This window comes from Harmonia axyridis, chromosome 3 (genome assembly GCF_914767665.1).
Source record: "Harmonia axyridis chromosome 3, icHarAxyr1.1, whole genome shotgun sequence".
In the NCBI taxonomy this organism is placed as follows: Eukaryota; Metazoa; Arthropoda; class Insecta; order Coleoptera; family Coccinellidae; genus Harmonia; species Harmonia axyridis.
The window spans coordinates 63,348,441-63,371,698 of NC_059503.1; the positions used below are offsets into that span (position 1 = coordinate 63,348,441).

Here is a 23,258-nt window from a genome sequence, read left to right on the forward strand (position 1 = left end):
TCTGCATATTCGTCCCAATTCTGAAGAAATTGGTTTTTGAGGATGTATTTTCTGAGATCATCATCTTCTGGACTCTTTATGGAATTAAGTTGCTTCTCAAATATTTCAGCTAGATGAAATAATCTATCATTCCTCTTTTCAATATAAGCTTTAATTTGCTTTGTCAACTGAGATTCGTAAATCTCGTTATCAATGTTATTATTCTCCAGCACTTGCGACATTTCTAATGAATATTTCATGGACATTCTCACAACCGAGCTTCCAAACTACTTTTTGCAATATAAGGTATCGACAACGATGTTGGTCCTTCCGAAAACTAAATGTTACTAACCAATTTTAGCTCGACCTCAACTTAAGTGTACTCTTCTTCTTCTTCTTCTCTAACCACTTATCATTGATTTAATGGGTTTTATGGACAACGTTTCTCTGATTTCCTACCTGCTTCACGATCCATACTTAATGTAGTTGTTATCCGTTGGAGGATTTACAAATGACCATTACAAACCAATTATGATCATGATAACACTAATTGGGCAGAATGCAGAAAAAATTCAGATCACGAAATCAATATGAATAACGAAGTAAAGATTGAATAATGTGGTGAAGAAAAAAACTTTCAATTATATATACTATAAATTTATAAAAACTGTGAATCATTCTATGACAAAAAAACTAAATGAACTCTGATATATTTTTCTCAATTTAAAAAAAATTATATTCTGAATAAATCTATTTAGATATATCAAAAATTGAAGTTATTCTTATAATTTAAAATTAATATTATATAACCGTTAATCATTATCAATAATATTACTGCCCTTGTGATTCAATAACATTGTATTTTTGTGAATTTATTACGTAATATGCAAACTCAATTTCAGGTGAGGTAACATTTTTTGCAATAATTATACCTATATGATCAATGCACTTAACTATTTTTGGATTTAATTTTCTCTATCCGCCCAATAAATATAAGCGAACAAATTATCGAATAATAGAAAATCTAACGAATTACATGAATCCTGTGTTGTTTTTTCTGAATAAGCACGCCTCCATGGTTTCAATGGAATTTATTAGGTAAAAGTAATTACGCCTACAAACTAAAACAAAAATTTGAGAACTTCAAGTTTATTAAACATGTAATTATAATAAAATACAAATAATTAAAATGTACATTGGTAAAATGGATCAAAATATTCTAGTTAATTATTCTTTTTCTTCTTCTTCATATAAGTTGTTTTCCTCTGCATATTCGTCCCAATTCTGAAGAAATTGGTTTTTGAGGATGTATTTTCTGAGATCATCATCTTCTGGACTCTTTATGGAATTAAGTTGCTTCTCAAATATTTCAGCTAGATGAAATAATCTATCATTCCTCTTTTCAATATAAGCTTTAATTTGCTTTGTCAACTGAGATTCGTAAATCTCGTTATCAATGTTATTATTCTCCAGCACTTGCGACATTTCTAATGAATATTTCATGGACATTCTCACAACCGAGCTTCCAAACTACTTTTTGCAATATAAGGTATCGACAACGATGTTGGTCCTTCCGAAAACTAAATGTTACTAACCAATTTTAGCTCGACCTCAACTTAAGTGTACTCTTCTTCTTCTTCTTCTCTAACCACTTATCATTGATTTAATGGGTTTTATGGACAACGTTTCTCTGATTTCCTACCTGCTTCACGATCCATACTTAATGTAGTTGTTATCCGTTGGAGGATTTACAAATGACCATTACAAACCAATTATGATCATGATAACACTAATTGGGCAGAATGCAGAAAAAATTCAGATCACGAAATCAATATGAATAACGAAGTAAAGATTGAATAATGTGGTGAAGAAAAAAACTTTCAATTATATATACTATAAATTTATAAAAACTGTGAATCATTCTATGACAAAAAAACTAAATGAACTCTGATATATTTTTCTCAATTTAAAAAAAATTATATTCTGAATAAATCTATTTAGATATATCAAAAATTGAAGTTATTCTTATAATTTAAAATTAATATTATATAACCGTTAATCATTATCAATAATATTACTGCCCTTGTGATTCAATAACATTGTATTTTTGTGAATTTATTACGTAATATGCAAACTCAATTTCAGGTGAGGTAACATTTTTTGCAATAATTATACCTATATGATCAATGCACTTAACTATTTTTGGATTTAATTTTCTCTATCCGCCCAATAAATATAAGCGAACAAATTATCGAATAATAGAAAATCTAACGAATTACATGAATCCTGTGTTGTTTTTTCTGAATAAGCACGCCTCCATGGTTTCAATGGAATTTATTAGGTAAAAGTAATTACGCCTACAAACTAAAACAAAAATTTGAGAACTTCAAGTTTATTAAACATGTAATTATAATAAAATACAAATAATTAAAATGTACATTGGTAAAATGGATCAAAATATTCTAGTTAATTATTCTTCTTCTTCTTCTTCATATAAGTTGTTTTCCTCTGCATATTCGTCCCAATTCTGAAGAAATTGGTTTTTGAGGATGTATTTTCTGAGATCATCATCTTCTGGACTCCTTATGGAATTAAGTTGCTTCTCAAATATTTCAGCTAGATGAAATAATCTATCATTCCTCTTTTCAATATAAGCTTTAATTTGCTTTGTCAACTGAGATTCGTAAATCTCGTTATCAATGTTATTATTCTCCAGCACTTGCGACATTTCTAATGAATATTTCATGGACATTCTCACAACCGAGCTTCCAAACTACTTTTTGCAATATAAGGTATCGACAACGATGTTGGTCCTTCCGAAAACTAAATGTTACTAACCAATTTCAGCTCGACCTCAACTTAAGTGTACTCTTCTTCTTCTTCTTCTCTAACCACTTATCATTGATTTAATGGGTTTTATGGACAACGTTTCTCTGATTTCCTACCTGCTTCACGATCCATACTTAATGTAGTTGTTATCCGTTGGAGGATTTACAAATGACCATTACAAACCAATTATGATCATGATAACACTAATTGGGCAGAATGCAGAAAAAATTCAGATCACGAAATCAATATGAATAACAAAGTAAAGATTGAATAATGTGGTGAAGAAAAAACTTTTAATTATATATACTATAAATTTATAAAAACTGTGAATCGTTCTATGACAAAAAAACTAAATGAACTCTGATATATTTTTCTCAGTGTTAAAAAAATTATATTCTGAATAAATCTATTTAGATATATCAAAAATTGAAGTTATTCTTATAATTTAAAATCAATATTATATAACCGTTAATCATTTATATATATTCATTTGAAATTTATGATTTTCAATAATAAAGTGTTGCAATCGTTTGAGGAAAAAATTAACGACCTGAAATTTCGACTCTTGAAATTTGTAGAATCAAGAAACCCAGCAAATTTCACACATGTCTTCATCATTTGCTTCTTTTTCGGTGAATGAGTATTCGATGAAAATATTATAATTATAAATTATTATAATCTGCCATTAATAATACACCAAATAATTTGACGACAGTAAAAACTATAAAAATAATATTACTGCCCATGTGATTCAATAACATTGTATTTTTGTAAATTTATTATGTAATATGCAAACTCAATTTCAGGTGAGGTAACATTTTTTGCAATAATTATACCTATATGATCAATGCACTTAACTATTTTTGGATTTAATTTTCTCTATTCTACCAATATATATATATAAGCGAACAAATTATCGAATAAAAGAAAATCTAACGAATTACATGAATCCTGTGTTGTTTTTTCTGAATTAGCACGCCTCCATGGTTTCAATGAAATTTATTAGGTAAAAGTAATTACGCCTACAAACTAAAACAAAAATTTGAGAACTTCAAGTTTATTAAACATGTAAATATAATAAAATACAAATAATTAAAATATACATTGGTAACATGGATCAAAATATTCTAGTTAATTATTCTTCTTCTTCATATAAGTTGTTTTCCTCTGCATATTTGTCCCAATTCTGAAGAAACTGGAGTTTGAGGATATACTTTCTAAGATCATCCCCTGGAGTCTTTATAGAATTAAGTTGCTTCTCAAATATTTCAGCTAGATGAAATAATCTATCATTCCTCTTTTCAATATAAGCTTTAATTTGCCTTGTCAACTGAGATTCGTAAATCTCGTTATCAATTTTATTATTCTCCATCATTTGTGACATTTCTAATGAATATTTCATGGACATTCTCACAACCGAGCTTCCAAACTACTTTTTGCAATATAAGGTATCGACAACGATGTTGGCCCTTTCGAAAACTAAATATTACTAACAAATTTTAGCTCGACCTCAACTTAAGTATACTCTTCTTCTTTTTCTTCTTCTCTAACCACTTATCATTGATTAATGGGTTTTATGGGAAACGTATCTCTGATTTCCTACCTGCTTCACGATCCATACTTAATGTAGTTGTTATTAGCGTTGGAGGATTTACAAATGACCATTACAAACCAATTATGATCATGATAACACTAATTGGGCAGAATGCAGAAAAACTTCAGATAACGAAATCAATATGCAATTTCAAATTATAGACATCACAAAACTTATCATCACACTGTATAAATAAGCTATAAATATTTTCGGGAAGTTTTTTTGGAGTTGGTTTTATTACCAAAGAATTCATTTTCAATTTGGCATGAAAATGATTGAAATAGATGAAAAATTGCTTATGTTCTTGGTCAACGAACTTCACCAAAATTTTAGGTGGCCTAGTATTTTTGCCGGTATTAATTGAATTAAATTTCAATGATTTAATTGACCCTCAGAGTGCCTACTCTATGAATTGATTCTAGTATAGATTTATAATTCTATGAAACGAACAGATGATTTTGAAATGAAGCAAGATGTATTTTGAGATGAAGTAACAGAAATCGAATTGTCATATTTATTCATATCAAAATTCTTGTATCAAATGTGGACGAAAAAAGTCCAAACATTTCAGAACTCGCAACCGACGTAGTAAATCATTCACTCATTATTATTATTACAAAGAATCTATTTAATTATTTTTTTCAGACAAAAGAAAACAACAGAATGGTAAAGCGTTGACAAATGCTCAGTTGGATGGAGAGGAAAAAATAAATTGCGAAAAATGTCAGCTACAGATAAAAGGAATGACGTGCGGTTCTTGTGTTGCAGCAATCGAAAAACATGTAATGAAAATCACAGGTAAAAAATTCGTTTTTTCATATTTTTTTTTTATATTTCATATTTCCATGAATTTCGTTTCGGCCAAAATGGTCACCTGAGTAATTCTTTTATTCTCGATTATATTGGTGGGATATATATTATTGATTGTTTCCTGTATAATGTGAATTGTCATATTTTAATCAATAATTCTGACAAAGTGTCAGTTCAGACAGTTGTATTCTTAAGTTGAATAAATTTCACATTTCTTAGACCCCGTTCACATGACAAGCGCTCAACGCGAGTTTACAAGTAACGGGTAAGATGTCTAAAAACCAGGTGTATGAACTGATTAGCTTTTGTTTTGCCAATTTTGAGAATATTAGATAAGCTTCGTTATGTCAACTGTAGGTAGCGCTATCAACAAATTAACTCTCTCTCTATTACAAATATTTGAATTCATTCCAGCAAACGTTTCGTGTTTTGTTTCACGACTTTGCACGATCATACTCGGTTACACATCGCTTTCGATTGGTCAGTATCGGGTTTTAATTAATGTATCCAATCAAAATCAACGGAAATGACAAGTATGACATTGCGGCGCCGCCACGAACAAAATCTAATATTTTCAATTTGGTCGAATGTCATTCCATTCAAAATTTGACGAGTGCATTCACCATATTTTTAGACATCTTAGTAACGGGTGTTATTTTTCGAGGTATATAACTTTAAGTTGGCATTATTGTTCAAGATGGCGACCGACTTGACAGCTGTCAAGTGATTTATTCTCAGTTTGGTTTGGCAATTCATCATGAATAGACTCACGCCTGAACAACGCTTGCAAATAGTGCAATTTTATTTCGAAAATAATGGTTCTGTGCGGAATACGTATCGCGCACTACGTCCATTTTATCGTCGACAAAATCGTCCATCAGAGCAGTTAATTCGATTAATCATAGAACGTTTTCGCACCACGTTTACTCTCATTGATAACTCGCATGCCCAGAAACGCCGTACGGTGCGTACAGAAGAAGCTATTGCTGCTGTAGAGCGTAGCATTGAGGAAGATCCGAATGAGTCTATCCGCCATCGAGCACAGGAATTGGATATTATGTCCATCCACTTTATGGAAGATTTTGCGAAAGGATCTTGGTTTGCGTGCTTACAAAATCCAACTCGTGCAAGAATTTAAGCCAAACGATCATCAAGTAAGGCGTAGATTTGTCGAATGGGCCCAAAATGAGATTGCCGTTGTTGCCGATTTTCATAAGCGAATTTTGTTTAGCGATGAAGCGCACTTCTGGTTGAATGGCTACGTCAACAAACAAAACTGCCGCATTTGAAGTGAAGGTAATCCTCAAGTGTATGTCGAAACACCGTTACATCCAGAAAAACTGACTGTTTGGTGCGCTTTATGGGCTGGTGGAATCATTGGTCCGTACTTCTTCAAAAACGATGATGGCCAGAACGTTACAGTCAATGATGATCGGTATAGAGCCATGATTATTAACTTTTTCATTCCTGAATTGAACAACCATGATGTCCAGGAGCTGTGGTTCCAACAACGGCGCAACATGCCACACAGCTCGTGCCACAATCGATTTATTGAAAGACACGTTTGGTGACCGCCTAATTTCACGTTTTGGGCCTGTGAATTGGCCTCCAAGATCTTGTGATGTGACACCGCTAGACTACTTTCTGTGGGGCTATGTAAAGTCATTGGTCTATGCGGATAAGCCACAAACCCTAGACCATTTGGAAGACAACATTCGCCGTGTTAATGTTGGAAAAAGTCATCGAAAATTGGTCGTCCAGATTGGACTACATCCGAGCCAGCCGTGGCGGTCATATGCCAGAAATCATATTTAAAATGTAATGCCACAAGATTATCTTACGGATAAATAAAATTCATGTCAATCGAATAATCCATCGTTGTTTTATTGCCATTTAAAGTTCTATAGCTCTAAAAAAAAACACCCTTTATAACCGTTTTACAAAAAAATTATTCACTCTACTCTATATATCGTTTTGTCCAGCAACATATTTCTAACTTTCTTCCTGAAAGCTGTCATATTGATTTCACATAATCTGGGAGTGCATTGTAAAGTTTACAATGCACACCCATATAGTGTGAAAGGTCTCAAAATGACTGCTTTCAGGAAGAAAGTTAGAAATTGTCAAGTTAATCACAAAGCTACCTGAATTTCAACTTGATACTTTTTTAGGTTGCCATAAAATTTTGGTGTCCCTTCTGGCAGCCAGAGCAGAAGTTCTTTTCGACCCTTCTTTCATTTCACCAAATGATATAGCAAGTTCGATATCAGAGCTTGGATTTCCTTCTATCGTGTTGGTACAGAGCGGAGGCAGTGAAGCCGAATTGGACCTAGAAATAGGAGGAATGACTTGTTCCAGTTGCGTGTACAAGATTGAGAGTAGCGTAGTCAAACTTCAAGGAGTGTTCTCGGCCAAAGTGGCCCTTACAACAAGGAGGGGCAAATTCTTGTACGACTCCGAAAAAACCGGTCCGAGAGATATCATCAAGGCCATAGAAGATTTAGGTAACCACGTATTATTTATAAGATCGACAAAATTAATTCATGTTTTTCGTTTCAGGATTCACTGCGGAGCTTCTGAATAAAGATCGTGGTGATGACTACCTTCACCAGAAGGAAGAAACTCGTAGGTGGAGGAATGCTTTTCTAGTCTCTCTTATTTTCGGAGGACCCTGCATGGTGGTCATGATGTATTTTATGTTTATTATGTCGACTGGTACCATGAGCCATAAGGATATGTGTTGTGTCGTTAAAGGTATGAAATTACTCCCCCGAAAGGAATATAAGCGAAGAAAATTCTGTAACCATTACACAAGTACACTGCGCAAAAAAAATTAACGCACATTCTGAAAATCTCAATTTCAATGAAAGTTAACTCTACATTGACTTTATCACTTAGGTTTTGAACGAAACAAGACACATTAAATGGAAGAGAAATTCAGAATTTCACCGAATCTTATGTGAAAGAAGAGAAATAAACAATTTTCAAAATACTGGAATGCTGATAAGTGATTTAATACTTGGTATTTCCACCCCTTGCGTTAATTACAGCTCGGCAACGACGGTTCATACTCAAAATGAGTGATCTTAAAATGGTCTGATCTAATCCTTCCCCGATTTCTCTGAGTTGGATTCCTAAGTTATTAAGAGTAGCTGGATGATTTTCTGAACTTTTCAGCCTTCTATTGAGGTTGTCCCAAACCTGCTCAATCGGATTGAGATCGGGACTTCTTGCTGGCCATTCCATTCGAGAGACTTCAACCTCTTCAAGGTACTCCTGAAGGATGCGCGCACGATGGGGTCTGGCATTATCGTCCATAAAAATGAAATTTTCACCAATGTATGGGGCAAATGGCACTACATGCTCTTCAAGAACGTTCCTCATATACCTATCGGCATTCAAAGCTCCATTATCAACGACCACCAGGTCTGTGCGAGCAGTCAAAGATATTCCACCCCATGCCATAATCGATCCTCCGCCGAAACCAGTAGTATTCAGGAAATTGCACTGAGCATATCTTTCATGTGGACATCTGTATACAAGGGAACGTCGATCACAATGGTAGAGGCAGAATCTAGACTCATCTGTGAAGAGAACTCTTTCCCAATCAGCCTCTTCCCAATGGATATGCTCTCTCGCAAAATCCAAACGCGCCCTTCGATGGGCTGGGGTAAGAGCTGGGCCTCTTGCCGCGACACGAGGCCTTAAATCATATTCTTTGAGGCGATTTCTTATTTTCTGAGTGCTAATTTGCACCCCATGAGTTTGCTCAAGCTGATTTTGAAGGAGGCGAGCGGTTGCAAACCGTTGTCTCAAGGAAGAAACTCTCAAGTAAAGTTCTTGAATGACAGTTGTTAGTGTTGTTACCCGTGGTCTACCCTGTCCTGGTCTTCGGACATTCATACCTGTCTCCTTGAATCGCTGCAACATTCTGGACACACTTGTATGGGAAACTCCAAACCTTTCTGCAATTCTTGTGTATGTCCACCCTTCTTCTCGCAAAACTATACCGCTTGGGCACATTCCTCTTGGGTCAAATTGCGTGTTTCGCTTTGCATAGCGATCGAGTGTAGAAAATCAAACGAAAGAAAAACTATTGATCACTAGAATTGATCGAGAACAACTGATTTCAGAATGGAGCCAATACATTCAAAATCTGATAATCTCATCTTTTTTTCTTCCTGCTGGGAAAAAACATCTGTATTGAAGGAAAACTTTGAAAGTGGATAACATATGTATGCATAATTCTGATGAAAATATATCATTGAGAACACCTTCAGTTGTAGAATAAATTTGAGATTTCCATAATGTGCGTTAATTTTTTTGCGCAGTGTATATTTCTATAAAATAGAACCGGATCCCCTACTTTTCTACAGTGTTCCAGAGAAGTAAGCGAGTTTGTGAGCGAGAAATTGATTATCATCAATACATGTTTCTTGTCCTGAAAATGAGTTAAAAATTTCTTTTTTTGAAGATTCAAAATAGCAAAATACAGTAAAGAAACTCAATACAACTCAATGCAATTTTCAGGCCTTTCTTTAGAAAATCTTATAATGTGGACACTATCTACTCCAGTCTTGATATTTGGAGGACGCCATTTTTTCATACAAGCTTATAAAGCTCTCCAACACTGCACAACAAATATGGACGTACTTATAGCAATGGCAACTTCGATCTCTTATACGTATAGCGTGTGTGTTGTGGTAGCGGCGATGGTAACAGAGCAAAACACATCTCCTCAAACATTTTTTGACACACCTCCAATGTTGTTGGTTTTTATCAGTTTAGGAAGATGGTTGGAACATATCGCCAAGGGAAAAACTTCAGAAGCCCTCTCTAGGTAACCTTTGATCCTGCTGTACAGTCAATAAATACATTTTCTGAAAATTTTTGCAGATTATTGTCGCTCAAGGCCACAGAAGCTCTACTTGTAACTCTGGGACCAAAAGGTGAAATAGAAAGCGAAAAACAAGTACCTGTAGATTTGGTGCATAGAGGAGATATCTTGAAAGTTATTCCTGGTTCAAAAGTACCAGTAGATGGTAAAGTTATTCAGGTGAGTCATATGATTATTTCTTGAAACATCAAGCGACGTCTATTCATTTCAGGGTCAATCCATGTGTGATGAAAGTCTGATCACTGGGGAAAGTATGCCTGTGCCAAAGAAAATAGGTTCTAGTGTTATAGGAGGTTCTATAAATCAGCATGGTCTTCTTATTGTTGAAGCCACCCATACAGGGGAAGCTACAACTTTGTCTCAAATCGTCAAGCTTGTAGAAGAAGCGCAAACATCGAAAGCACCTATTCAACAGCTTGCAGATAAAATTGCAGGGTGAGTAAATGTGAACTTTTTTGACAAATTTAAGGGGCGCAGTCTGTTTATAAAACAAGACACAAAAATTTTTTCACATTGAAAAATACCACTCTTTGTAGTAAAATAATAAAATTACCAAGAGCCAATTTTTTTTCAAATCGAATAGGCGCTGTCAACTATAGTTATAAAAATACAAATATACTTATTGAGCTTCGTACTTTTAAACAATTCAGGACCTTTTTTGATGGAATCGATAAAATGACCTTTGATAAATTTGACACGGTGATTTTAAGTAAAAAAATACGATTTCATATGGAATTAAAAAAATGCCTGAGGGAAATAACAGAGGCTTCTTCAAAGAAAATTCAGATAAATTAGGCAAAGCAGGGCGGCGAATAGGAATTGTATAAATTGATATACTGTTCAGAGGAATTGCGGGCACCCAAACGACAGATAGACAGGCACGAAACCTAAATTGTATTCAGAATGGTCTGAAATAATTCTTTACGTGAAATTTGAATTTAGTCGCAAAAAAAATTTTTGTGATCACAAAGCTTCCTTCTATCCTATAAATACTGGGTATCAATAAATAATCATGTATGACTCAGATCTTCTTTTTGTTTAAGGTCTGGAATTAACGTTCCCTTCGCCTCTAATTTCATTTCTCCTAATTTCTGATGTTGTCTGATCGGAAGGCTTTCCTCCCTACTTCATGTCACTTTTTTCTTCTGTTTAGTTCTTTGAAAGAGGAATTTTCCTCTTATCTGTCTTTCTTATTTTGATTTGTATTATCTTTCTTAATTCCTCATTCTCATGTTCTTTCAGCGTCTCTATTGTCTTCTTTCTTTGTTTATTGACTATTTCTTCAATAGTTTCAATTTTCAGTTCTTCTCTGATTTGTTGGTTAGTTATATACCTTGGGGCGCCAACCGCTGTTCTTATTACTGAATTTAGTGTACTTTGCAACTGATCATTATTATTGTCCTTCGTATTGTACCAGGTAACTCCTGCATACGTAATGCTTGGTATTAGCACTAATTTTATTATCTTCAGCTTGTTTTCTAAAGAAAGTTTACTTCTAGGGTTGAGCAATGGGTTCAGTCTGCCGTGCAATTGCCTTGTCTTTTTTCTGTTTTCTTCTATCTTTTTGTTAACATTCATTCCTTCATCCAGTATTACTCCCAAATGTTTTGCTTCCTTTTTCCATTCTATCGTCTGCTTTCTCTTTCTTTACCGTTGTTCCTCCGAAGTAGATTGCAACTGTTTTCGATGTGTTCACTTTGAATCTCCACTTCTTGAAGTATTCCATCAGTGTATCTAGGTCTAATTATGTATGAGATATTTCAAACCTAAAATAACAAATATGATGGTATTTAACTCAAGTAATGATATCTATTTCTTTTTTCAGATATTTCGTACCAACAGTGGTCTTCCTCTCTCTTTTAACCCTAATAATCTGGTCCATAGTCGGATATATTAATATCAATTACCTACCGGTGAGTCATGCCGAAAAAGAAGGATTTACAGAGACTGAAATCTTACTTCAATTCGTGTTCAGATGTGCTCTGAGCGTTTTGGCAATTGCTTGTCCGTGTGCATTAGGTTTGGCCACACCTACCGCAGTTATGGTAGGCACAGGTGTTGGTGCTATGAATGGTAGGTTTAATCCTTCAACTGCGGCAACTCAAATTATAATTACACTTGTTTCCGAAGGTATTTTGATAAAAGGTGCAGAACCGCTAGAAAACGCGCACAAAGTCAAAGCCATAATGTTCGATAAGACTGGTACAATTACTAAAGGTGTACCAGAGGTGGCCAGAATGTGGTTGACAGGCGATATATTCAACCCTGCCGTCATACTGAGCGCACTCGGATGTGCTGAAACCAACTCTGAACATCCAATAGGAATAGCCATAATCAAATATGTAAAGGATGTTCTCAATTGTGATATGACAGGTAACTAATTAATGTCATGTTTCTAAAATAATTTACTTTAATTACTATGTGTTTGATTAAACTTTGATCATACTATCAACAAACAGAATGTAGTTTGAAATCGAAAATCAACTGAAATTGATTTGATTATTCCCATAAAATTTTTATGGAGTCCACAATAGATTTCTTGAATATAGTAAAAGAGCAATGACCAAAATTTTCGTCCCATAGTATTTCGGCAAAAACCGTATCGAATTGTTTTTGATTTTATTATTCTAATCCTGCAAATATCAATTTTATTCGATGGAATTTGTTAATTCTGTATTGGATTTTATTAGTATTTACTAATTTAATTTGAATTTCTGTTGAATTCCTTATTAACCTTCAAAAACTCACTTCACACTGTATTGAGAACTGCACTGATATCTAAATGGAATGAGGATGTGTAGCGATCTTGAATACCCAGCATAATACTTTCGGAATATAACAATAACAATAACAATAAATTCTGAATTGAATAAGACTAATGAAGAATTAGCTTTATACTAATAAAAGGTATTTTTTTAGAGCTATAGAACTTCAAGTTGCAATAAAACAACGATGGATTATTCGATTGCTATGAATTTTATTTATCCGCAAGATAATCTTGTGGCATTACATTTTGAATATGATTTCTGGTATATGACCGCCACGGCTGGCTCGGATGTAGTCCAATCTGGACGTCCAATTTTCGATGACTTTTTCCAGCATTTGTGGCCGTATATCGGCAGTAACACGGCGAATGTTGTCTTCCAAATGGTCAAGGGTTTGTGGCTTATCCGCATAGACCAATGACTTTACATAGCCCCACAGAAAGTAGTCTAGCGGTGTTAAATCACAAGATCTTGGAGGCCAATTCACAGGTCCAAAACGTGAAATTAGGCGGTCACCAAAAGTGTCTTTCAATAAATCGATTGTGGCACGAGCTGTGTGACATGTTGCGCCGTCTTGTTGGAACCACAGCTCCTGGACATCTTGGTTGTTCAATTCAGGAGTGAAAAAGTTAGTAATCATGGCTCTATACCGATCACCATTGACTGTAACGTTCTGGCCATCATCGTTTTTGAAGAAGTACGGACCAATGATTCCCCCAGCCCATAAAGCGCACCAAACAGTCAGTTTTTCTTGATGTAACGGTGTTTCGACATACACTTGAGGATTAGCTTCACTCCAAATGCGGCAGTTTTGTTTGTTGACGTAGCCATTCAACCAGAAGTGCGCATCATCGCTAAACAAAATAAAATGGACGTAGTGCACGATATGTATTCCGCACAGAACCATTATTTTCGAAATAAAATTGCATTATTTGCAAGCGTTGTTTAGGCGTGAGTCTATTCATGATGAATTGCCAAAACAAACTGAGAATAAATCACTTGACAGCTGTCAAATCGGTTGCCATCTTGAACAGAAATGCCAACTTAAAGTTATATACCTCCAAAAAAACACCCGTTATAATATGTGCAGCCGTTGGGAATAATATTCAAAATTCCATGACTCCGAAACGAAAGAACATGTTTCTCAAAGGAAAAATATTGTATTCAGTGTGTGTGTCATCGCAATACTTACTTTCAATTTCATGGATATGCATGGTCAAACTTTTAGAATACATTTTTTTTAATTTGAACCCTCTGCTTTTAGACTTATTATTAGATCATGTTCTCGATCTAGGAGTACTAATGCGTCACAAAAATAGTACGGAGGGCTGATGGACGAATTGTTTGAGTTGATTTTTTGATTCTACACATTCCAACTCGTGCACTGAAATTATAAACCAACATATTTTCAATTCTATTTTGTTTCTCAGGTTTCGTTTCCAACTTTCAAAGCGTTCCAGGATGTGGTCTCCGTTGCACTGTATCTTCCTTGTCTTCCATGGTGAACAACGCGAAAAACAACAGAGAACTCGCCGAATTTTGTTCCTTAGTTTCAGCGGGTAGTTCCGGAACATTCACCATTCAAAATGTACAAATAGACGTGACGCATTCCCAAAACTTGATGCTGGGAAGGTTGATCGGTATGAATTCCCAAGAAGATGATACGTCGTCGGGAGAATATCAAGTTATCGTTGGAAATAGGGAATGGATGAATAGAAACGGCTTGTTGTTGACTGATGATATGAACAGAAGAATGGTAGAGGAGGAAGAACAAGGGCGATCTGCAGTTTTATGTGCCTTAAACGGTAAGTGGTTTGATCACATCATTTGATTTCAACTTTGAAAATACTTTCATCGTTCACGGCCAAGGATAATTTAGGGAAATAAAAGAACGGAATAAAAATACTTATTCAATTTATTTCAACCCACTAAAAGAGTTTTAAGAAGATGATAATTTGTCTAATCGATTCTTTTCGACGGTCTCGGTAACAGATGTGCAAATCTTTCCTCTTCTCGTTGCCGGTACAAGTGTTGCACATATGTTGTAGATGTAGTTTCTTCTCGTAGACTGGTCTGAACTTAATTGAATTATTCGCCCTGAAACGCCGAGTTTTATGGGCATTCAGGCTGTTTTCCATTCGACCGTTAGCAAAGCCTTTCTACGGATCCCTTAGGGGTGTGGATTTGATAATCCTAAGTTTGTACACTGAATTCTTCAGTTCTCGGACTTATTTTCGAAGGAATCGGTAGATTCCCTACAATTTCATTCATTTGAATCGGAACAATCAATTCTCAATTGAATAGTTTCATTCCAAAATGGAATATAAATAATTCCGCAAATCGCAAATAGTACTTGAAATGGACTAAGATTACGAATTAAGAATTAATTAAAATCAATTACAATTATCACAACATACAATCAGAAATAGTATGATATGTAGAGTTCAGAGAAAGAGAGAGAGGAATCGAATCCAAAGTTGGAAAGAGACGCATGATGTTCACATCACATGATTTTTTTTTCGCATGTGTGTACCAGGGCCCCCGCAAGGGACATCAACTCCCGCGTGCGGAACATATTTTGGCGCCCCTTAAAGGGGGGAGGTGGAGAAAAGTACTACTGTATAATCGGAAATTTTTTGAAGTTTTCTTGAGCAACCTTCATTGCCTTAAGAACTTTATGGTGTTATTTGTAACATAATATATTTCAAATGTGTTTCAAAACTTAAGCTGTATTCTTCTATAAATTATTCATAAAGGCATAAACGTTTAATTCGGATCAATCCAGAAATTGAATGGATGTTTTTCTAGATTTGGCTGCTGCAAATTCTTTTATATTATCAATCAATCAATTTTATCGAGTATCTCTTGCTCTATATCTAAGATTGCCAATCCAGAAAATCTTTCTTAAGACATGGTAGACTTCAAATAATTTTTAAAAATTTTTAATTCAGTGAATGATCTCTCACCAGAAGCAACAGACACAGGACACAGGTAAAGTGAGAAGGATTCTTGAGGCAATACTAAGATTCGGTAGAGAAGAAGTTAGATTATTTTCAAAAATATATTGTAGAATTTCAAGAGGATTTTCGCTTCAGATAATGAAAACAATCTTAGGGCTTTTATCTCGTTGAATAAATCATTTTCTTTCACGTCAGTCTCTTTTTTTCCTGTCATCAGTTAGCTTTTGTTGAAGAGCATGACAGCATTTCAATAGATATTTGTCATTTAATTTAAGAATATCACAAATGAAACAAAAAACGTTAACGTTATCTACTATTTAAGGAACTTAGTGTTTGATCAATTATTTTCTAAAAGAAATTTATTTTAAAAGCGATTTTTGGATCTTCCGTCTGTTCATAATCGAACAATTTTGGTTTATACTTTCGTCTTACAGTATATAATGGAGAACAACCTTGATCTATCTCAAGAACAGCCGCTAGTTTTCCAGCTCCCTCAAGTTTTTCCTCGAAAACATTATCATCCCTATAATTTTTGAAATGATCAACTAAATTCTTCAAATAGTTTTGGCACACTTTAATGTCAATCGCTACACTTTGCATCATGTTGCTTACAATATTAATCTGGAATAAAACATCCTAAGAAATTATGATACTAATAAATTTAAAAGAATGAATATTTAATAAAAGAGAACTTGCTTTATGCCTAGTTTTTATGTTAAAAGTATCATTTTCTGCTATTTCTAAAAGGCTATCACATATTTGAATGAAATGAAACTTTAGCATCAATTCTACTAGACCATCTAGTATCACTTAGGGGTTTTAGACGTAACTGAGGATCATGCTTTTTTATAACATTCCAATCTTTTTGTGGATGAAGAGAAATATATATAAAGTTCTTTTACAATATCAAAAGAGTCCACTGTTTTATTTGAAACCTTAGCAGCATCATTTTCAGTTAAATTTAATCTGTGTGCAGCACATAGCGCAAAAAATGCCCTAGGATTAGCATCGAGTATGCGTTTTTGTAAACCAATATCTGGCTATTTCATGCCGATTGTGACATTCGGAAACTTGTATAAATTGCAAGAAAGAAGTTTGGAAAAAAAATGTTGAAAAATTTGAAAGAATCTTTTTCTAAAACCTTTGGTCAATCGGTTCTTCATAAGAGGTTTTGGCGCCCTTTTAGAGTGGCGCCCGCGTGCGGTGCACGCGTTGCACGCGCGGTTGCGGGGGCCCTGGTGTGTACACAGTTGATATATTGGTCCTCAATGATTTGTTGGCATTCCATAAATGAAATAATTCCTGATTGCTCAATCACTCTATTTATATTTCAGTAATCGTAAATTATAATTGATCTAAAATGTTAATTTAATTTGTCTAGGAAAAATCGTTTCAATGATAAGCGTTGCTGACACTGTTAAACCAGAAGCCAGCCTAGCTGTATATTCTTTGAAGAGGATGGGATTGGAAGTTATACTACTGACTGGGGATAATAGGAAAACTGCAGCAAGCATAGCCAGAGAAGTCGGTATCACGAAGGTTTATGCTGAAGTATTACCATCTCATAAAGTTGCGCGAGTTCAGAAGTGAGTATTTGGTGAACGCCATTTATTTATTTGATATTCATCTTCATCACATCATGGATCTTTCACGTGAGGATCTATTGAGAGCTAGCAATAATGTTTGCTCATGATATAACCTTCAATACAGTCGGGAACTGAATAAGAATAAGAAATGTTCATTTCATAAATAAACAGTTTAAATCACAGAGGCATTATATAGGTACATATAACCTGTATTTGGTGAGAATAACTAAAAAGAAAATACATCAGGGAAAGAAACAAAAATAGCACTCATAAATATTATTTTCGCATCGTTCCAAATTCATTTACATCAGGTGTTGAAAAATGGTCTATCAGACCAGCATCAAAGTAATCATGTTCATATACCTATACATATATTTTTTCTGCTGAACACGCCCATTGTCCAAATTCATCATATCACCCCAAAGTGGGTCACTTCTGAAATGATTATCTTATGTCAATGAATAATCTAATCTTCAAAACATATTTTGAACGCATTTTCTTCTGTAATCTCGACTTCAATACTTGCCGCAAATTTCTCTTTTATTTATTATATCGACTGGAAAAGGGTAACTCGAAGTGGTTTAAACTCAGTATGATTATAAATTATAGAGAACGGTTGCGACACGAAAGAAATTCGACAAATATATTTCAAGCGGTAATTTTTTTCGCCTAAATCAATGTTTCAGTAGTGAGGAAAAGTTTCTTTAAGCACTCATGTGTAATTTTTTCAGGTTGCAAGCAAAAGGTGTTAAAGTATGTATGGTTGGAGATGGTATAAATGATTCTCCAGCTTTGGCTCAAGCTGATGTTGGGATGGCCATTGCAGCAGGTACAGATGTGGCCGTTGAAGCTGCACATGTAGTACTCATGAGGAACGATCTGTTAGACGTTGTAGCTTGTCTGGAATTATCAAGATGTACCGTCTCCAGAATAAGATTGAATTTCTTATTTGCAAGCATGTACAACCTTCTGGGTGAGTGCATTTTATGAACTCTGAATTTTCATATTAACTATTTTTTAATCTCGCCCACGAAAATTTAGTGTTTATTCTACACTGCGCAAAAAAATTAACGCACATTATGGAAATCTCAAATTTATTCTACAACTGAAGGTGTTCTCAATGATAATTATTTTTATCAGAATTATGCATGCATATGTTATCCACTTTCAACGTTTTTCTTCAATACAGATGTTTTTTAACAGCAGGAATAAAAAAAGATGAGATTATCAGATTTTGAATGTATTGGCTCCATTCTGAAATCAGTTGTTCTTGATGAATTCTAGTGATCAATAGTTTTTCTTTCGTTTGATTTTCTACACTCGATCGCTATGCAACGCGAAACACGCAATTTGACCCAAGAGGAATGTGCCCAAGCGGTAGTTTTGCGAGAAGAAGGGTGGACATACACAAGAATTGCAGAAAGGTTTGGAGTTTCCCAATGTCCGAAGACCAGGACAGGGTAGACCACGGGTAACAACTGCCATTCAAGAACGTTACTTGAGAGTTTCTTCGTTGAGACAACGGTTTGCAACCGCTCGCCTCCTTCAAAATCAGCTTGAGCAAACTCATGGGATGCAAATTAGCACTCAGACAATAAGAAATCGCCTCGGAGAATATGATTTAAGGCCTCGTGTCGCGGCAAGAAACCCAGCTCTTCCCCCAGCCCATCGGAGGGCGCGTTTGGATTTTGCGAGAGAGCATTTCCATTGGGAAGAGGCTGATTGGGAAAGAGTTCTCTTCACAGATGAGTCTAGATTCTGCCTCTACCATTATGATCGACGTTTCCTTGTATACAGACGTCCACATGAAAGATATGCTCAGTGCAATTTCCTGAATACTACTGGTTTCGGGGGAGGATCGATTATGGTATGGGGTGGAATATCTTTGACTGCTCGCACAGACCTAGTGGTCGTTGATACTGGAGCTATGAATGCTGATAGGCATATAAGGAACATTCTTGAATAGCATGTAGCGCCATTTGCGCCATACATTGGTGAAAATTTCATTTTTATGGACGATAATGCCAGACCCCATCGTGCGCGCATCGTTCAGGAGTACCTTGAAGAGGTTGAAGTCTCTCGAATGAAATGGCCAGCAAGAAGTCCAGATCTCAATCCGATTGAGCTGGGACAACCTCAATAGAAGGCTGAGAAGTTTAGAAAATCATCCAGCTACTCTTAATGACTTAGGAATCCAACTCAGAGAAATGTGGGAAGGATTAGATCAGAACATTTTAATATCACTCATTTTGAGTATGAACCGTCGTTGCCGAGGTGTAATTAGCGCAAGGGGTGGAAATACCAAGTATTAAATCACTTATCAGCATTCCAGTATTTTGAAAATTGTTTATTTCTCTTCTTTCACATAAGATTCGGTGAAATCCTGAATTTCTCTTCCATTTAATGTGTCTTGTTTCGTTCGAAACCTTCCCGAGAGAACATAAAAAATAAGTTATAAAGTCAATGTAGAGATAACTTTCATGAACATTGAGATTTTCAGAATGTGCGTTAATTTTTTTGCGCAGTGTATATTCAGAACCTCAACCAACCCTGAAATTTCCGAGTTTCTGCATATTTCTTTCGACAGATATAATTTACACGATGGCCAGACCGGCGACAGAATGAATTTTGATCTCGATTCTTCATAGCTTAGTCGAATCCAATCATTTAAGATCATTCTCGAAATTATGAAATGACAGTACTTCTGTAGCCCTATTTCCCTGGACAAGCGCTTAGAAATTAATCAATATAATGCTTGTTTCAGGTATCCCATTGGCAGCAGGTGTATTCAGCATGTTTGGCCTTATGTTGGCACCTTGGATGGCTAGTGCGGCTATGGCGTTGAGCAGCGTATCAGTAGTGGGGTCCAGCCTGCTCCTGAAACTCTGGAAGAAGCCAACTAAAGCTGACCTTGAAACACCGGAGTTTTTGTTATTGAAAGACAAGCAAGAAATAGACACAATATCGATCCATCGAGGACTGGATGACATAGAAAACTACTCTAGTCCGCCCAACGGAATTTCAAGGTATACAATTAATTGCACAGAATAGTTCATTTCTCCTCAGTTTAAGAAAATATTACTCGTGACAATAGTACAGAGAAAACTTTCAAATAAAGTGAATGTATTGAATTAATGTACATATTTTGGATATTGATGAAACAGATGAATTATTTTTCCTTTCTTCCCTGTAAATTTTTTGGTACATTCCTAACCTTAAACAGCTGAATTGTAAATTTCATTTAGTGTCAATACTGAAACTAAATGAATGAAATTAAATTGCTTCAACATTAAGATGTTGAGTAATGATGACATACAGATGAGCATAAAAAAAATTATAAAATTTATCAGTTTTGAAAGCCCGTGTCCTCGACAAATCGATCTATCTTTTCGTCGCGATGTCTGTAACTTCCGAATTATGAGCGGAAATGTTACCTATCAAACTGATAAGGAATCCCTCTTCAAATTCTATTATATACGTCCGACCGTCCGTGAGCACGATAATTCTCAGATGGAAAGACTTAGAAACTAATCATTTCAAAACTATCAGTTCGGTCGGAATGAAATTCTGTATTTAGAACTATTCAAATTCCATGATAAATTTAATTTCTATCGCGTCTCCAGAACCGAATAACTAGAGAAATTAAAAGGATGTTCTGATAGAGCCATATTATCCTAAATTGCTATATATCAACACTCATTGGGCGCATTTAATATAAAGGGTGTTTCTTTTAGAACTATAGAAGATAAGATAATCTTGTGGCATTACATTTTAATTATGATTCAATTCATATTCAACATTCGTGAAATATAGACGTTCTTGTGGTGCTCCGAATATATTGTATTATTATTGCCTAAAAAGCCAACATTTTCAGACTGTAAATATTGTACAGAGTGAGTAGTCTGTTTACATTTCATCAATTAGTTACACCCGAACTCTAGTTTTGAAAATTAGTTCGATTTTCGGCTGATTTAGTTTGTTTTATTTACATTACTTCGACTGCGTGACCTTGACCCATACCGCTGTCCAGAAGCAACATCCCGAAACCGGCTTAGCGCTCGCTAGTCACCTCCAGTGGCGGCGTCAGCAACACCTTGGCTCAGACTCCCGGTGATTGTTCAAATGAATATTAATTTTCCTTTTTCTTTTCACTTGGTTCTATGAATGTAAGGCTCCTTCTCCCATAATTATTTTACCCATCCGTGGCCTTCCCGATCTGTGTGAGTCTTCCTTACGGGCCCAAGGAAGTGAAGCTTGTTGTTTTTGTTTTCCTTTGAACCTATATTTTAAGACATTAAAAACAATGCCGAATAGTTGCTCCAAATGTACTAAACCGATTCCAGCCGGTTCTTCTCCCATCAGCTGTTATAAGTGCAGGGGAAATTTTCACCCCGTTTGTGTCAACGTCGCGAAGAAAGATCAGGAGTATTTGAGCGAGACCAATGCCAAATGGGTGTGTCCCTCTTGCACCACCTCCGGCCGTTTGCTTCGTAGCGGTTCCACTTCCACTGATGCACGATCAACATCCCCATCTTCTCCCTCAGTTTCCGCTACAAACGATCCTGTTACGATCGTTCATTTCAATGCTCTCATGGAGCAGATGCGAGCTATGAACGCTGGTCTGGAGAGAGTCGGAAAACGAGTAGATGATCTTTTCACTAAGCTGGATATCTGTACGGCGACATTGAACGAACATTCTAGTACTTTGGCGGCTCACGAATCCTCTATTCAGGCATATAAGTCGGACATATCGTGTCTCCAGGACGCTCACACGTACCTCTCTAACAACATAACATCAATTGCTGAAAAGATAGAAAATGTGGAGTCAACACTTTCTCTTATCCGAAAAGATGTTCCGGCTGACGATTTGCCTGAGATCTTGGATAGGGTGAAGAAGTCTTTCAATCTTATCATCACCAATCTGCCCGAAAGAGAGGATAATAATGATCTGCCTGTCGTTGGTGAAATTGTTGACCTTATTTCTGCCAACTCAAGTCGATATCTAACAAATACCATGAGAATTCAGTCAAAGGACAAAAGAAAACCTCGCTGGACCAAACTTACTTTTTCCAACCCTGAAATAGCTTCAACTATACTGAGAAACAAAACTTCCCTACAAGGCAACCAGAAATACCACAACATAAGAATACAGGATGATAAAACTAGAGCACAGATTTCTACGCTGAATGCTGCCCGCGAGGAGCTCAAGAGAAGACAGGATTTGGGGGATACTGATATTACTATCAAATATATCAAGGGAACTCCAACTGTTGTATCACTACCACCTGGAAGGAAGAATGAAGATTCAAAAAACTAACACCTCTCAATAGCTGGCCCATTTTATATACTAATATACAATCACTTTCTTCAAAATTTCCAGAACTACTCTCTTATGTCCAACTACATAAGCCAGTCTTGATGTTTGTTTATGAAACTTGGCTGCAACCTTCCATACCAAATTCAATATTTGACATCCCTGGCTATGGGCTCTTTCGCGACGATAACTTGGACTGTCTTGGTTATCGGGGTGTTTGCATCTATGTGAGTTCACACATATCCTCTTCCTTTGGAGTTGATGTAATTCATCATAATTGGACGGGTATAGACAACCTTTCCCTAAAAATAACTAAACCTTGCTTTTCCTTGCTAGTAGGTTGTATTTACCGACCTCGCCCCAGCTCTGCTGATTGGAGCTGTGCTCAGTTCATGCGGCAGTCATCTTTAGATTACAATAACATGTTGATTACAGGAGACTTCAACTGCCCTGATATTACCTGGCCCATAGTTCAGTTGCCTTCAGTGAATTCCCCGTCCTTTCCTTATGCAGAAATAGTTTCT

General features: G+C 35.6%; 1 protein-coding gene across 5 annotated transcripts in view; it reads left to right on the plus strand.

Annotated features, from left to right (window-relative positions):
• Window positions 1–23,258, plus strand: part of LOC123676886 (copper-transporting ATPase 1) — a 65,453-nt gene that overhangs the window by 34,057 nt on the left and 8,138 nt on the right. For all 5 annotated transcript variants that reach the window (XM_045613150.1, XM_045613151.1, XM_045613154.1 and 2 more), the window contains 12 exons: window positions 5,048–5,200; window positions 7,384–7,716; window positions 7,772–7,966; window positions 9,743–10,052; window positions 10,109–10,268; window positions 10,321–10,544; window positions 11,935–12,182; window positions 12,240–12,482; window positions 14,305–14,679; window positions 17,216–17,420; window positions 18,152–18,393; window positions 20,185–20,446. In XM_045613150.1, coding sequence (XP_045469106.1) covers window positions 5,048–5,200; window positions 7,384–7,716; window positions 7,772–7,966; window positions 9,743–10,052; window positions 10,109–10,268; window positions 10,321–10,544; window positions 11,935–12,182; window positions 12,240–12,482; window positions 14,305–14,679; window positions 17,216–17,420; window positions 18,152–18,393; window positions 20,185–20,446 — 2,950 coding nt within the window. The remainder of the gene's footprint in view (window positions 1–5,047; window positions 5,201–7,383; window positions 7,717–7,771; window positions 7,967–9,742; window positions 10,053–10,108; window positions 10,269–10,320; window positions 10,545–11,934; window positions 12,183–12,239; window positions 12,483–14,304; window positions 14,680–17,215; window positions 17,421–18,151; window positions 18,394–20,184; window positions 20,447–23,258) is intronic.